The 13,376-nt window shown below is 40.8% G+C and overlaps 1 protein-coding gene across 1 annotated transcript in view; it reads left to right on the forward strand.

The window, feature by feature from the left end:
• The first annotated feature begins 1,853 nt into the window (after positions 1 to 1,853).
• The window catches only part of COL4A3 (collagen type IV alpha 3 chain), an 86,074-nt gene continuing 74,551 nt past the window's right edge, over positions 1,854 to 13,376 (forward strand). Inside the window, exons 1-2 of the mRNA XM_055079438.1 lie at positions 1,854 to 1,880; positions 12,101 to 12,157. Of these exons, the coding sequence (XP_054935413.1) occupies positions 1,854 to 1,880; positions 12,101 to 12,157 (84 nt within the window). The remainder of the gene's footprint in view (positions 1,881 to 12,100; positions 12,158 to 13,376) is intronic.

Genomic DNA, 13,376 nt, shown 5'->3' on the forward strand with positions numbered 1-13,376 from the left:
TTTTTTTTTTTTGCGGTACGCGGGCCCCCCACTGCTGTGGCCCCTCCCGTTGCGGGGCACAGGCCGCGGAGCACAGGCCCCGGCCGCCCAGGCTCAGCGGCCATGGCTCACGGGCCCAGCCGCTCCGCGGCATGTGGGATCCTCCCGGACCGGGGCACGAACCCGTGTCCCCTGCATCGGCAGGCAGACTCTCAACCGCTGCGCCGCCAGGGAAGCCCCAAAATGGTGTTTCTTGGTTCATGCTCCCTGTTCTGTACAGGACCCAGCCTTCCGGGTACCACAGTAGGCTTCAGACTCAGTCCAGCCACCTAAGGCTTCGTCCTCGCCCACTGCTGTATGGTGCCATGGCATTTTGCTCACCGGAAACATGCATCTTGTTTTTTGAGTCTGTCTGTTTTATTTTCTATTTTTATATCTTATCTTTTATTGGAACAGAGACTATGTGCCAATGTACTCATAAATGTACCACCCCACTTGACTTGAAGATTCCACTCACCTCCATCTGCCAAAAATTAATTGACACTTTTCATCTTGTTTTGTCTTCTCACCTATTTTACTTGTCTTGTGAGTTGATACTTTTAAAATTCTTTATCCATCATCTTATTCTGGTGTTCACAAGGAGAGGACACGTATGAAGTTATTTCAGCAACTGTCTTTCTGGATTAACTCTCATATGAGTGAGCCTGTTTTTTCTGCTTTCCTTCAGAATACTATCGCTACTCAAGCAGTGTCCATATTTCCAGATAATGTGACATCAGAATCTTCCCTAGAATCCAAAGAAGGCTTCCATTTGGAAAAGTGGCCTTGTCTTATGGGTGACCCTCAGCTTCTTCTTTCTTTCATCCTTTTCAGTTCACGGATACAGCTTCTTCTTTCTTTCATACTTTTAAGTTCGTGGATACAAAATGGATTTTTCCTTAAAATGTCTTACATTTCTGTGATTAAGTGTCAGGGTTCTAAGAACTCTTAACAACCCTCCCAGAACCAAAACGGAAAAACGTAAAACCTTTAAATGCACTTTAGATTTGCCATTGACAATTGGTGTAGTTATAGCCAAGTAACAGCTTGTGGAAGTGGTGAAAGGCATGTGGTCATTCTCCACATGGACAAGGGCTAAGGGCAGCTTCTCCCAGGAGATTTACTCCCATCTGAAGCAGCACATTCTGGAAAGATCAACCAGAACCCTGAAGTGCCTGGTTCAATTGTCAGTTAACAGGTAAAATCCTATTAAGTGCTGATTCACTGATTATCAAATGAAAATGGGAGAGCTGAGTTTCGTATACAAGCTACGTTTTATTTTTTTTAAACAGTATTTTCAAAGATATTATCTGAAAGACCTGGTCCTCTGCCCAGGCAAACCAGGCATGCAAACTAAGCGGCCCCATCCCCCAACATGTGTCTCCACCTGTGGGTCTGAAGTTGGAACTTTCTACCATTTGTGGCATTTGTGGCAGGGGTTTGTGTGTTTGTGTGTGTGTCAAAAGGCATTGGTTCTTGAAAGATGCGTCCGATTTTTAAAAATTAATTCATCAGCGTGCCTTATGCAGTATGAGATTAACTTGCTGTCACCTCTCAAACAGAAAACCATGCTGCAATACGACATTAAGCAAATAGTGGCCAGCCAGAGGGGGTGGGGGCAGAGAGAGGGGGCAGTCATGCCTAGTTTAGTGCTTCACAAAGTCATATCTGTGTAGACTTTCGTCAGACTAAGGGAAATGAAGAAAATAAGAACAGTGTAGAGATTTTTTATGAAAAAAAGTTATTTGTTTTCATTTTAAAAGAGCATCTTGTACTCTGTGAGCATTTCCTTGCTTCCTTCATAGTTTTTTAATTAATTCATTTATTTTTACAGAATGACGACAGTGGTAGATGACACATTGGTGAGGGAGAGGTTAGATTTGTTTGCTTGTGTTTGTAGGTGGCCATTGCCCTTATAGAGCAAATTATAAATAGGACAGTCCTAGGTGGGTGTCCATTAAAAAAATATATTTTATTTTACATCTCTGTATATTCCAAAGCACTAGGAACTTTTGGATTAGATAATCTTCAGGATTCTTCCAGTCCCAAAATTGCATTATCTTGGGCTTAAGCGTGATGGGGGAAAAAGCAAATAAGGGAGGGATGGGAGGAAAAGAGAGAAATTCCTGTCTGACATTTGGAGGCAGAAAAACCATCTCTCACCAGAGCTCAGAGCTGATAAATTCCTTCGTTTCTCTTTTAATGTTTTTATGTAACTTTTGTACTGCCACAAAACGTATAATCAAGATAATTTACACCAGGGGTTAACAAGCTTTTTCCATAAAGGGTCAAGAGGCAAAATCAAGGATATTATGTAGATACCTACATAACAAGACAGAAAACAAATGCCCACAAATATTTTAGTGATGAAACACAAAATTTTATTTACAGACACCAAAATTTGACGTTCACATAATTTTCATGATACAAACTATTATTTTTCTTTTGATTTTTTTTCAATTATTTAAAAATATGAAAACCATTCTTAGCTCACAGGCCATACAGAAAAAGAGGGCAGACTGGATTTGACCTGTGGACTGCACTATGCCAACCCAGCTGATTTCATGAACAACCATGTTATGCTTATTGCTGGGATTTTATTACATCCTTGCAGCGCAGTGACGAGATGAGGGCAGGAGATGTGCATCCTCTCTCCCCCAACGTCTTGGTAGCCCACAGAGCCGGTCAATAATGACACAGGGCATAGGGTTGAGAGTATGGCATGGGTCAACCCCCCTGGGTTCAGATTCCCCAGCTCTGTTCCTTACCACCTGTAGCCTCTTAATCTCCCAGTTGTCTTATCTGGAAGAAGGGACTAATAATAGCATTTACTTCACAGAACTGTTATCAAATGTCAATCAGATCATGCACTAGGCAGAGCGCCCTGAGCAGTGCTCCCAAAATGTCGCCTGCTGGTATCATCAGAGTCCTGATCGAAGTTCATTTTCTCCACAGCATCCTTTACATAGGATACTGTAGAGTCTATTCATCTTACATGAATGGCAACAGCCTCATAGTCTTACTGAACTCAAAACATTTTAGGGCAAGAAAAATAAAAAAATAAAAACCTGGGAGTTAATGATTATAGGTATAAAGGCCACTCACTGTTTTATGTGCGTTTATTCCCCAATGGACCAAGAGACGTCTGATTGCCACCTTCTTAGTCAGAGCCAGTAATCTGTACATTTGCTGTCATCCAGAAAATCAAAAACGGGTGGCTTGTTTAGATGTCTAGACTCGTGTTGTCTCTCTGGACAGAAAGATAGGAAGTGGTAGTTGCAGTGAGATCCCTGTTATATACAAGTGCGGGGACAGTGGCTCCTGGGCGGGGAAGAAGGGGACACCGCAGAAAGCAGCACATGGATGTCAGCCTCGGTCACTGGAGGGCAGGCTGCCAAGGCTCACAGTTGGTTGCTTAAGGCAGACGCGGATGGAGGGACCCTGCAAAGAACAGCACTGGAGTCTGTCTGGCACCGGCGGCCCGCAGTCTGTCAGCTCTTCTTTTCACACACAGAAACTTCGGCCTCAGGCTATTGGCTGGGCAGAGGGTCAATAATCATAATGCTAAATCAACAGAGCTGCTCAGTAGAGTGTTAACCAGCTTTGAACGCTGCCAACTTCCCCTTCTGCTAAACCAGGCTGGGCTGCGTGGGGGGGAGGGGAGCCTGGAGGGAGGGCTGGGAAGGCCACGTCTGTTGCACAGGGATGCACGGAAACTGGGCCTGCGATGCTTTGAGAGTAGAAAGGGGGAACATCCAAGCTCATTTGGAAATTGTTTCCTGGCTTATTCATGAACAATTTTTAAAATGTATGTGCATAATTAGATCCTTTATTAGCATTAAGAGTAAAAATTAGATAATTTTTTTACTGCCTGCCAGTGCTGAAGGGATGTAAAGATTGTGAGACCCAGTTCCTACTTGCAGACTAGTAAATGTAGTAAGCCCTCAGCTCATGGGCATTTAAGTAGCAATATTAAGTTAATATATTAGTAATAGCCCACCTTATGGATAGCCCTCTGTAACAGCTGTAAGGGAGGAAAAAGTTTTCCTAGACCCTCTTAGGGTTCCTAGCTGGGTCTGAAAATTAAACCGACAAAAACAGATTAACAGGAGAAAAGCATACACATTTAAAAAAAAATTTTTACATGTGCATGGGAGCCTTTGCAAGAGAATGAAGATCCAAGGAAGTGACCAGAGGAGGAAGCATTTAGACCTTTCAGACAAAGAAACAGTAAATTTGTGAAGAATTGATAAGACAAAGAGGTTTGGGCTAGAGGTAGTAAATGGTGAAGGAGTAACTAGGAGATAAGGGCTAGTTTAATGAGGTTTATATGCAGATTCCTCTAGTACTATCTCTGGGCTAAGCTTCTGTCTTTATTAAAAGGAGAATTTATTTCCTGAACTTAGGCACAAAAGGGGGGAGCTTTATCTGCATTTAGTGTTTCTTAATTACCTTCAATTCAAAATAATATTTGTATATCAAAGAGGCAAATTTTGGGGTGACACATTCTGGTTTCCTTCACAGCCCTCAGTAGGCATCCTATGTACCCTGCTAAGGGCTTTACCAGTGTTAACCTGTTTGACCCCATTTTACAGATGTGGAAACTGAGGCACCAGAGATCACCTAAAGTCACACAGGTGGCTTAGCAGAGCTGGGATTTAGACCCAGGAAATCTGCCCTGGAGCCAGTGCCCTTTACCTTTCTGCCACACTGCCCCCGAACAGAAGGTGGTGTGCAGGTGATACACAGGCAATACATGGTCACGATGGGAGTTGAAACAGAGAGAAAAGTGTGAGAGCTGATTGATTAGCGTTCCCAGAAGTGCTTGCTGCTTTTGTAATATATTTGATCTGCCACCTTTCATTTTTAAGCATCAAATACAATTGATATTTCAAACCCCAATATTTATTTTTATTAAACAAATAAAACAAATTATTTCTGTGCTCAGGTACAAATCATAATTGGTTAATCAGCTAATATATTCAGTAAACTCTAAGAGGACTATTAACAAATACTACTGAATTCATTTGCAGTTTAACAAAAATACTTTCTAGTCTCTCTGAGAATTGCTCAGGACCCGTTATTTGGCACTGGACAAACAACTTCAGAAGGAAGTGTCTGGGAAGGCGGTGGCTAGTTTGGAAAAAAAATATCAGAAATTAGCATGTATGTCCTTTGGCACAGGATGGTACAGCCAAAAAGGAGAGAGTGGCAGCCCCCAGTGACTGAGTCTGCTACTGAATGCAGGACACTCTGCCGGCACCCTATTGACCTATAGAGATTATACTGGGTTGGCCAAAAAGTTCGTTCGGGTTTTTGTGTAAGATGTTATGGAAAAACCCGAACGAACTTTTTGGCCAACCCAACTGCTTCCTTTACAGGTGAGGTAACTTGGAAGGATTAAGTAATTTGTCCAAAGCTCCAGATAGTAACTGGCAAATCTGGAAATAGATCCCATACAGATCTGGCGGAAGGCGTGTAATTTCTGGACTTCATAGGCTTTTAAGATTCTCTACCACCAAAGTTTATTTTGCATCCTAAGTGAGGTCATAAAACAATGAATGTGATTATTAAATGAATGAGTCTCACAAGTTTAACTGTTTAATATGCAATGGTGCTAAAACGTCATGTAATCTTGGATCACTTCCTGATGTTAATGGTTAGCAGGGGGAGAAAAGCCATAAAATCATTATTAAGAGATTTCTGCTCATGACAAATGATTTCTCACTTCATTAAGTTACATGGAAACTAAGAGGTACTTTATTGTTGGAAGAGGAAAAATCATTAAAATGTTGCTTAAGAAATATCCATCGTTATGCTTTCTTCAGAGTTCATAGCATTTGGCCATACTGGTTTTCAAGTGATTTAGCATTTGAGTAGTAATTAATGGGTTATATTCCATTAATATAATCACGGTGTTTTAAAAGGGAGTCCAAAAAAGTGGATCAAACTCAACAAAAATGAAAATATGGCCACTATTATCTTCTAATCAAATAACCTATCTGAATTATTGAATTATTAAAACACATTTGCAAAGTTAAAAATTTATTTCAAGAAAAGCAGCACAAGGGCTTCCCTGGTGGCGCAGTGGTTGAGAGTCCGCCTGCCGATGCAGGGGACGCGGGTTCGTGCCCCGGTCCGGGAAGATCCCACATGCCGCGGAGCGACTGGGCCCGTGAGCCATGGCCGCTGAGCCTGCGCGTCCGGCGCCTGTGCTCCGCAACGGGAGAGGCCACAGCAGTGAGAGAGGCCCGCGTACCGCAAAAAAAAAAAAAAAAAGCAGCACAATTAAGAGAAATGGATCTCTTGAGTCTGGGGCTACTGTCATCATCATCCAAAAAAAGTGAAGGGCTTTATTTCACATGGCCCTCTGCTCAGCTGTCTGCAGCACTTGCTTCTAGAAAAGCAGCTGAACATCTGCCAGAGAGCTGCCCAGGCCGTCATTTTGAGTTTATTCAGTCAGGTGGAGCATCCACATGTCAGCAAAATTGTCACATCCTCTGAAATCCTAGTCAGTTCCATTGTGCAGATATATAGGCAGGCGATGCCTTGCCAGTTTCACTGAAAATTAAAGTTGGAAAAATTTTGGAGCAGTTCTGCTCACCTGGGTACAGAAACACAGCCCTAGACCTGGCTTTGGAATATTGCCAACAGGGCTGAACATCTACACCGTGGATGACACTGCAAATGAGTAGGTAATACAGTAGACCCTCTCTCAATGACTCTCCTTTTAACTTCCAGCAACTGACCAGAACTCTGCATACCTTCTATACGATAGACCAGTTGATGCCCACTGTCTGCTGCCCCCTTGACACCCACAGGCTTCCCCAGCGCACTGACATAGGCCTGCTCCACGGTGGAGCTTTATGATTTGCCAAGAGTTAGCTGCTTCTGCCAGTTGTACTGATTATTATAACAAAGTCATCTAATTAAATATTAAACAACAAATTGGTTAAATACAAATGCATAAAAAAGACATGTTTCTCTTGAACTTATGGTGGCCAGGGGGGACGGGTGTGGGGAGGGACAGATTGGAAGTTTGGGATTGACAGGCACACACTGCTATATTTAAAAAGTAAATTAATAAATAAGAAAATTCTTAAAGACATGTTTCTGTGAAAACTAGGTTGGAAGATTTGAAAAGATAAAATTGATAGAAAACTGCTATTCAATTAAGTGTGTCTGAGAAAACATTTAAAAAGTTAGAGGGAGGGACTTCCCTGGTGGCACAGTGGTTAAGAATCCGCCTGCCAAGGCAGGGGACACGGGTTCGAGCCCTGGTCCGGGAAGATGCCACATGCCACAGAGCAACTAAGCCAGTGTGCCACAACTACTGAAGCCTGCGCGCCTAGACCCCGTGCTCCGCAAAAAGAGAAGCCTCCACAATGAGAAGCCTGCGCACCACAACAAAGAGTAGCCCCCGCTCGCCACAACTAGAGAAAGCCTGTGCGCAGCAAGGACGACCCAACGCAGGCAAAAATAAATAAATAAATTTATTTAAAAAAAAAAGTTAGAGGGAAGCATGGATTCGTATCTAAAAGGACTCTATACTCAGATTGCTCCACAAGCATCTTTAAGCAATTGGCCTGTTTCAAAGAAACTCAAACTGAAAACGTCGGTGGTGCATTATGCGTGTGACTTAGCAAGAGATGCCCTATACCTCTCAATAGCAGACCCATTCCCAAAGAAAAGACCTGAGCCCTATTTCACAACATTGAAGAGTTGTTGTGCATTTGTATGTTTTAAGTTAAAATAAAATGCTTAACGTGTTCATGTTTCTTTTGTTAGTTTGTTTTTGATTCCTCTCTTTCACTAACTTTTTCAGCTAACCGACCAGCTGGCTCCAAACCATTAAATAAGGCTTCCACCCTTGTGTGAAAACAATGAAACCAAATACAAACAAAAGCTAAATATGTCACCCCTGAAGATTCAAGCAAACTCAAGGACAATAATGTAAAAAATCAGGTGCCATGGTTTTGATGACAAAGAACAAGGATCAAAGTTGCTGTCAGTGGTGATGGCGACCCAGTCCCCAGGCAAGAGGGAATTCAGAGGAGCAAGGGCTGACACGCAGAGTCCCACGCCTGACCTCTGGGTGCAGCCGTGTGGGCTCTAAAACTTCTTGGATCTGTGACAGTCACTTGTTAAGATCAGACCTCATGTATTGATTATATGTGAAATCATTGATTAAGACCAAATCTCTGGTATGAAATAAAACATTTGTGGGACTTCCCTGGTGGTCCAGTGGTAGAGAATCCACCTTCCAATGCAGGGGACGTGAGTACGATCCCTGGTCAGGGACCTAAGATCCCATGTGCTGCAGAGCAACTAAGCCTGCACGCCACAACTATTGAGCTCGCATGCCTCAGCGAGAGAGAAGCCAGCGCCCCACAATGAAAGACCCTGCGTGCTGCAACTAAGACCCGACGCAGCCAAAATAAATGAATATATATAAAGTGCAAAAAAGATTTGTTAAAAATTAAATAGCTTTTCATTTTCTAATGGTCATCAAGGGCCTTGTAAAGCTGAAGATCTTGTTTAGAAACTAGTAACTCTAAGTTATTTCATCAATGTTGCTTCCTTAGGTTTGGAAATAATGTTGTAATTGGATAAGAATATACTCTTGTTTTGGGGAGATGCATGCAGAAGTATTAGGGGTAAAGTGTCATGGTGTCTACAGTCTACTTGTGAACGGTTTGGCAAGAAAGTGTGTGTGTGTGTGTGTGTGTGTGTGTGTGTGTGTGTGTGTGTGTGTGTGTGTGTGTACAACTAAGACCCGACGCAGCCAAAATAAATGAATATATATAAAGTGCAAAAAAGATTTGTTAAAAATTAAATAGCTTTTCATTTTCTAATGGTCATCAAGGGCCTTGTAAAGCTGAAGATCTTGTTTAGAAACTAGTAACTCTAAGTTATTTCATCAATGTTGCTTCCTTAGGTTTGGAAATAATGTTGTAATTGGATAAGAATATACTCTTGTTTTGGGGAGATGCATGCAGAAGTATTAGGGGTAAAGTGTCATGGTGTCTACAGTCTACTTGTGAACGGTTTGGCAAGAAAGTGTGTGTGTGTGTGTGTGTGTGTGTGTGTGTGTGTGTGGAGAGAGAGAGAGAGAAAGTGAGAGCTGTAAAGGCTGGGAAAGCATGTTAACAGTTGGGAAACCTAGATGAGAAGATGCATAGGTGTTCATTGTACTGTTTTTCAATCTTCTGAAGATTTAAATTTTTTCCAGAAAAAAATTTACCTCCAAGCAAGTACCAACTAATTAGCCTTGTGTTAATTTTAACATGTGTTAAAATAGCCAAAGCTTCTAGTTTCATTCTCTTCCACTTCAATCACAGTTGTTCAGAATTCATACACATAGAATCTATATACATTTCTCTAGGAAATATCTTAGTCATGGCAGCCCAACAACAGCCATAGACATCACATGCATTGAAATTCCAGGACCAAACTGGATGTAAACAAAGTACCAGCGCTCCATCCATTCAGTCGATCCACAAGCATTTGTTCAGGACGTATTATATGCCCCAGTTGCCATTGTGAACAAGACCGGACAATTCCTTCTCTGCTGGGGCTTAGGGTCATCAAGGAAAAGATACATTAAACATATAACTGCAAGTGGCCCAGGGGAGCATATCAGAAGGGGGACCTGACCTAGTTTGGAGGAGTTCAGCAAACATTTATTTGTTCAAGCTAAGGTTGAAAGATTCCCAATAATATAGAGTGACTATGACTTACTCTAAGAAATAAAATTAAGATGACCTCCACGCATCTTCTTCGGAGTTAGAGGACTGCCCATTTGCCTTCTCTTACCTGTGGTCCAGAGATGCTTGGAATCCAGGTGTTGCGTGGTGTCTGGGAGGCAGAAGAATCAGAGATGCTCATGGTCTCTGACCATGTAAAACAGTGGCCGCACTGCTGTGTAAACTTGAGCCCCAGCTCCTTGCCCAGGTTGAACTTCCTCGCCCCAGTATCTGGTTCCCTTGGGTGTAGGACTCAGACTTTCCTTCCTGAGGCCCTGCTGCCTCTTCCAGACACTGTGTGGGAGCATCTTGCTGGTCCTTCCACTCTTGGGGCCAACGGTCAACAGGTCCCTACACTCCAGCAACAGAAGCCAGGAGAAATCTTGTCTTCAGGCAGCTTTTGCTTTCAGCCCAGTGACAAAAGCATCCCTAAAGGGAGGGGCATACAAGCCTGGCTACTTTCCTGGAATGAGAGAAAAAATGGCATCATAAACAAAAAGCGGATGTGCAAATGAGTGTGTCAAATGGCAAAGTGTTCAGAAATCTTCAGAGAATTAGCTCTACCCTACAGACTGGGATTTTAGCTATTGGTTTAGATTGGTAGTATCAGAGTCACCCAGGGGGCCTATTTTGATTACTGAGACCAACAGCAGGATTATTGATTCAGTGCATCTAGGGTAGGGCCGAGAATTTGCATTTCTGAGAAGTTTCCAGATAATGCTGATGCTGCTGGTCTGGAAATCCACACTTTGAGAACTACTGCTTTAGTAGATATTAGCATACTAGTATACTAGATTTAGTATATACTTAGTATACTTAAATATGTGACTTAGTATACTTAAATATATACTTAAATATGTGACTTAGTATACTTAAAAACTATTAGTTTAGTTTTTAAGCTAAAGTTTAAAAACCTAGAAAGACAAGATTAAAATAATTAAGCTAGAATAACCCCAAGCATCTGGGAGGAAAAGCGGAAAAATTTAGTCTTCTAAAAAAAAACCAAATAGCCAACCCTTGGGGAAAATATAGACTTTCCTTTTCAGTTAATTACTTTCCATTCATATAAATTGAGATGCATATAAATGTGGTGAGGATCAATGATGAGTGTATGAAAATTACTATGGACTCCCCTTTCTTGAATAACAGCGTAGCCTACTGCCCTCGGCTGAGAAAATATATTCAATTAAAGATGTTTGTGTGTACTTACTTTGATTGCACTAACAGGGTCCCCACTTTGGGAATATCTGAGGCAATTTCTTTTTCTTTTTCCTACCAGCCAGCACATCTCCTAGCCTTGCCCTGCCTCTGCTGTCAATTAATATTTTTTCCTGGGGAAAATAAACTGATTTCCAGTCAATATTAACACCACCCCAAAAAAGATAAATATATAACTATAGAAGGTGTGTCAAAAATTTTTTTAAATCCACTCTTTGAATCTATTTCTCTTTGTTCCTCTGCTGGCAGAGAGGAATTTAAAAATTGACTTTCATTAGAGTCGACGTGTGCAGAGATGTGAAAGCTGGGCTTGTAAGTGTGTCAAAGTGACTAGTTAGATGGGTAAGAGCTCCCAGGTTCACAGCTAAATTTTTGGTTTTGTTTTTTCATAAGAAAAAGCATTTTGATATTAGCTTCAGTGTATTTGTTTGTTCTTTAAAATACATGGCGGGTACTGATAATCTTTTCTCAGTATTGAACATTATTTCAGGAAAAGAAAACCTTAGAATTACCTATAGAAGATATCACCAATTAATATACACAAATACATATATGTTCATTTTGCTGAACCTAAGAAATTTGCAAACATTAGACCACTTTCTACCTACAACAATGGAAATTTCATATGGTTCAACTATATATATATTTATTTATTTTATTTTATTTATTTAACCATTGTTTAATTGAAGTATAGTTCATTTACAATGTGTTAGTTTCAGGTGTACGGCAAAGTGATTCAGTCATATATATGTTTTCTTTTTCAGATTCTTTTCCATTTTAGGTTATTACAAGATATTGAATATAGTTCCCTGTGCTATACAGTAGGTCTTTGGTTCAACTATATATTGTTCTGAAAAAAAGGAGAGTTGACTTGGTTTTTTGCCTAAATAAATTACTTGAAATTCCTAAATACAATAAAAATGATGTACTCTCGACAGTTCTATGTACATCTCACTTTTCTACTCTATTTCTATTGATAAATTGCTACAGTATCACAGGGTTCCTGCTAAATAGTGTCTGATGCTCAAAGAACAGAAAAATATGTCTGCTTTTGTTCTGTCAGTTGGGCTCTATTAAGCCATTTTTAAACAAAACCCTTTCTCTTTCCCTCTTCCTAGGGCTGTGTCTGTAAAGACAAAGGCCAGTGCTTCTGTGATGGGGCCAAAGGGGAGAAGGTAAACACAAAACCTTCATTCTGCTTCTTTTCTCCAGAGAGCTCATTAAAGGATTCACACTCATCTTTCATTCGTAGCAAAAAGATCAGCAGTATGATACTCCATTCCCCAAATCCAATTTTAAAGTAACTGTATATAAACATGAACCGGGGGTGGTAAAAAAGGCCTTGGAGGGAAACTTCAGATAACTTGTATAAATACCAGCAGTTACTGTAACTCTCTTGATCTGTAAAGAAAAAATAGTAAGTTAAAGAACAACGGAGTTTATAAGAATGCCTCCATGTGTATACCCTATTTACATTGTTGTTAAACGCGAGAGAACGACTGAAAACAGCTTGATAGCCTCACTTTGACAGAAACATTGAAACCTGCAGATTTTGTCCTGCAGCATTGGTGTGACGGCGCCCCCTGGTGAAAGAATCTTGCAGCAGCACTCTAGCTGAGGCAAAAATTCGGTGAAGGAAAGCATCTCCATTGCAGAATTGGAGTGAAAAATGAGTGCCGTGAAATCTCATTAATTCGCTCCATTAACTTTCAATTTGTGATAATTAAGACAGAGGCAGAACTAAAGTTTTTCCTTTGTTTACAAAACCCTTTTCTCAGATATGCTAATGAATTGCTTAACGATATTGAAAGATGACTGCTTAAAAATATTTTTAAAAGAACATATTTTAAGCTCTTTAGATAAAATAATAAAATTACCATATTTATTTTAAATTATTCCATAATTCATGTGTAGTTTGATTTAGGGTATTTCCTGAAGCTCTGAAAGTAGTATATTCAGATCCATGTTGGAAAGCTATGATTCATTCTCTCATTCAAGAAGCATTTATGGAATCCCTACTCTGGGTGAGATGCTGTTCAAGGTGTGTGAAGGTAACGGAGTATTAAGAGGGGTCTAGCAAATTCTTTTATTTCTCTTTTTATTAGGTGTCTATGCACACACACTGTGTGAAATCGCTGACTTGATCACTGTTTTAAAAATCAAAGTTGCTAATTGTGTAACTAGATTGACTGAATCAATCTGTGGGCTTTACTATTAAAGAGTAACCGTAGGATCTATGTCCATGGGAAGATTATTTGTGGCAGAAACATGTCCCTCATTGGGCCTAAATTACTAAATTACTCACTCATCCTTGAGGGCTTTCCCGTAATACCATCTCTTAACTATTTAGCTCACACTTTTCATTTTCCCACTGGATATCTCTCCTGCATCTCC

The sequence above is a fragment of the Physeter macrocephalus genome, chromosome 2, assembly GCF_002837175.3.
Source record: "Physeter macrocephalus isolate SW-GA chromosome 2, ASM283717v5, whole genome shotgun sequence".
NCBI lineage: Eukaryota > Metazoa > Chordata > Mammalia > Artiodactyla > Physeteridae > Physeter > Physeter macrocephalus.